The 1458-nt window shown below is 53.8% G+C and overlaps 1 protein-coding gene across 1 annotated transcript in view; it reads right to left on the reverse strand.

The window, feature by feature from the left end:
- Positions 1 to 1458, reverse strand: part of FEZ2 (fasciculation and elongation protein zeta 2) — a 55442-nt gene that overhangs the window by 2790 nt on the left and 51194 nt on the right. The window contains exon 8 of the mRNA XM_045287042.1: positions 445 to 510. Coding sequence (XP_045142977.1) covers positions 445 to 510 — 66 coding nt within the window. The remainder of the gene's footprint in view (positions 1 to 444; positions 511 to 1458) is intronic.

Raw genomic sequence — 1458 nt, forward strand, 5'->3', positions numbered from 1 at the left:
GCAAAGGACCTGGCCCCATCAGTTCCTCAGATGGTCTCCGACTATGGTCACTGTTTCCATCCTGTGCAGCCTGGCTCCAAGTGGGCCCCACTCTCACTGGCCCAGCCTGAGAGCCCCGCTCTCCTGTCCTCCTGTCTCCCTTCTTGTCCCTTGCACACTACAAGGAATACTGCCACGGCCGTCCCACTAATCACCATCCCCCATCTAATGCAGTGTGGTCCTAGAAATTATTTCCATCCCAGGGCCTCAAAAAGAGCTTGAATTTTATAAAACCATCACTTGTCCTGCTGGTGGACGACGAAGTCCCCGAGATCTTGTGTCACTCCAATTAACGTGCACGGAGAAGTGGCCACTGGTCTCAGCAACGTGTAATCTACCAACCTGGCAGGGCGATCGGCCAATCAGGACTTGTCCCCCAGGCACACCCAGCATTCCGGGACTCACCTTTCAGTATATAATCCGTCAACAAGCTCGGGACTTTTCCACTGTCCTCTTTCATGGCACGAAGAACTGAAAAATCAGAGGAAAAGAGGCAGCCACTTAGCATGTAGGTTACGAAGCGTATTTCAGTGTAGCCTCCATTCTATGGTACCTCCAATTCATACACTGGCAGACTCTACGCAGGAAAAATAGTACAAGAACAAAGGCATGAGCGTTTACAGCTGGAGCTTGGATAACCCGGGTCTGAGCTGTGGCAAGTTCACGTACACCTGGTTTTTTCTTCTTTTTTTCAATCACTGTGGAGCCAACCATCGGGGCGTGAGCCGCTCCTCCCGGCAGGCGGTGGCTCAGAGGACCAGGGTCCCTCGCAGCTCTGGTATCCTCATTCGGAACCGATCACCTGACACTGGAGGTGCCGCAGAGAAAAACCACAAGAAGCTGCGGAAGGAATGCGTCACCTCTGGACTCTGGACTGAGGCGGCCTGCCATTTCCAGAGGGATGTACAACGTAAGCGAAGCCCGTGAAGCCCTGGCTGCAGCGACGCCAGGGCCTGTGACAGCCTCCCACGCGGTGGGGTCCCTTTGGCTCCTGTGAGAAGGCGCTCTTCCGTGGGTGCCGTCTACAATCCACAGATAGAGCATGTGTTGGTCGGCGACTTGTTTTATCACGAAGGCTTCCCAGTCAATAGTAAGCGGTTCGTAGTGAAGTTTCCGGAGAGTCAAAGTGAGGCATTTGGTTTTCCACTGGGCAAGGGAGTCAGCGCCCCTAACGCTGTCTTGCTCAAGGACCAGCGTTATGGTGGCTGTCACGACCCCGAGGAGAGGACAGCCGGGGAACACGGAGGTACTGCCCTGACTTCAAAGTCCACAGCACCCGCTGAACGGGCAGTGTATTAGTCTAGGTACTTTGGAGAAACAAATCCACGGCGACTCAGGTATAAGAGAGAGTTTTATGTAAAGAAAAGGTGCATCACGAAAACATCCCAACCCAATGCTGCCCAAGCCCACAAGTCCAAC

This window comes from Echinops telfairi, unplaced genomic scaffold, assembly GCF_000313985.2.
Source record: "Echinops telfairi isolate 266 unplaced genomic scaffold, ASM31398v2 ScPeMD7_10;HRSCAF=50, whole genome shotgun sequence".
Classification (NCBI taxonomy): Eukaryota; Metazoa; Chordata; class Mammalia; order Afrosoricida; family Tenrecidae; genus Echinops; species Echinops telfairi.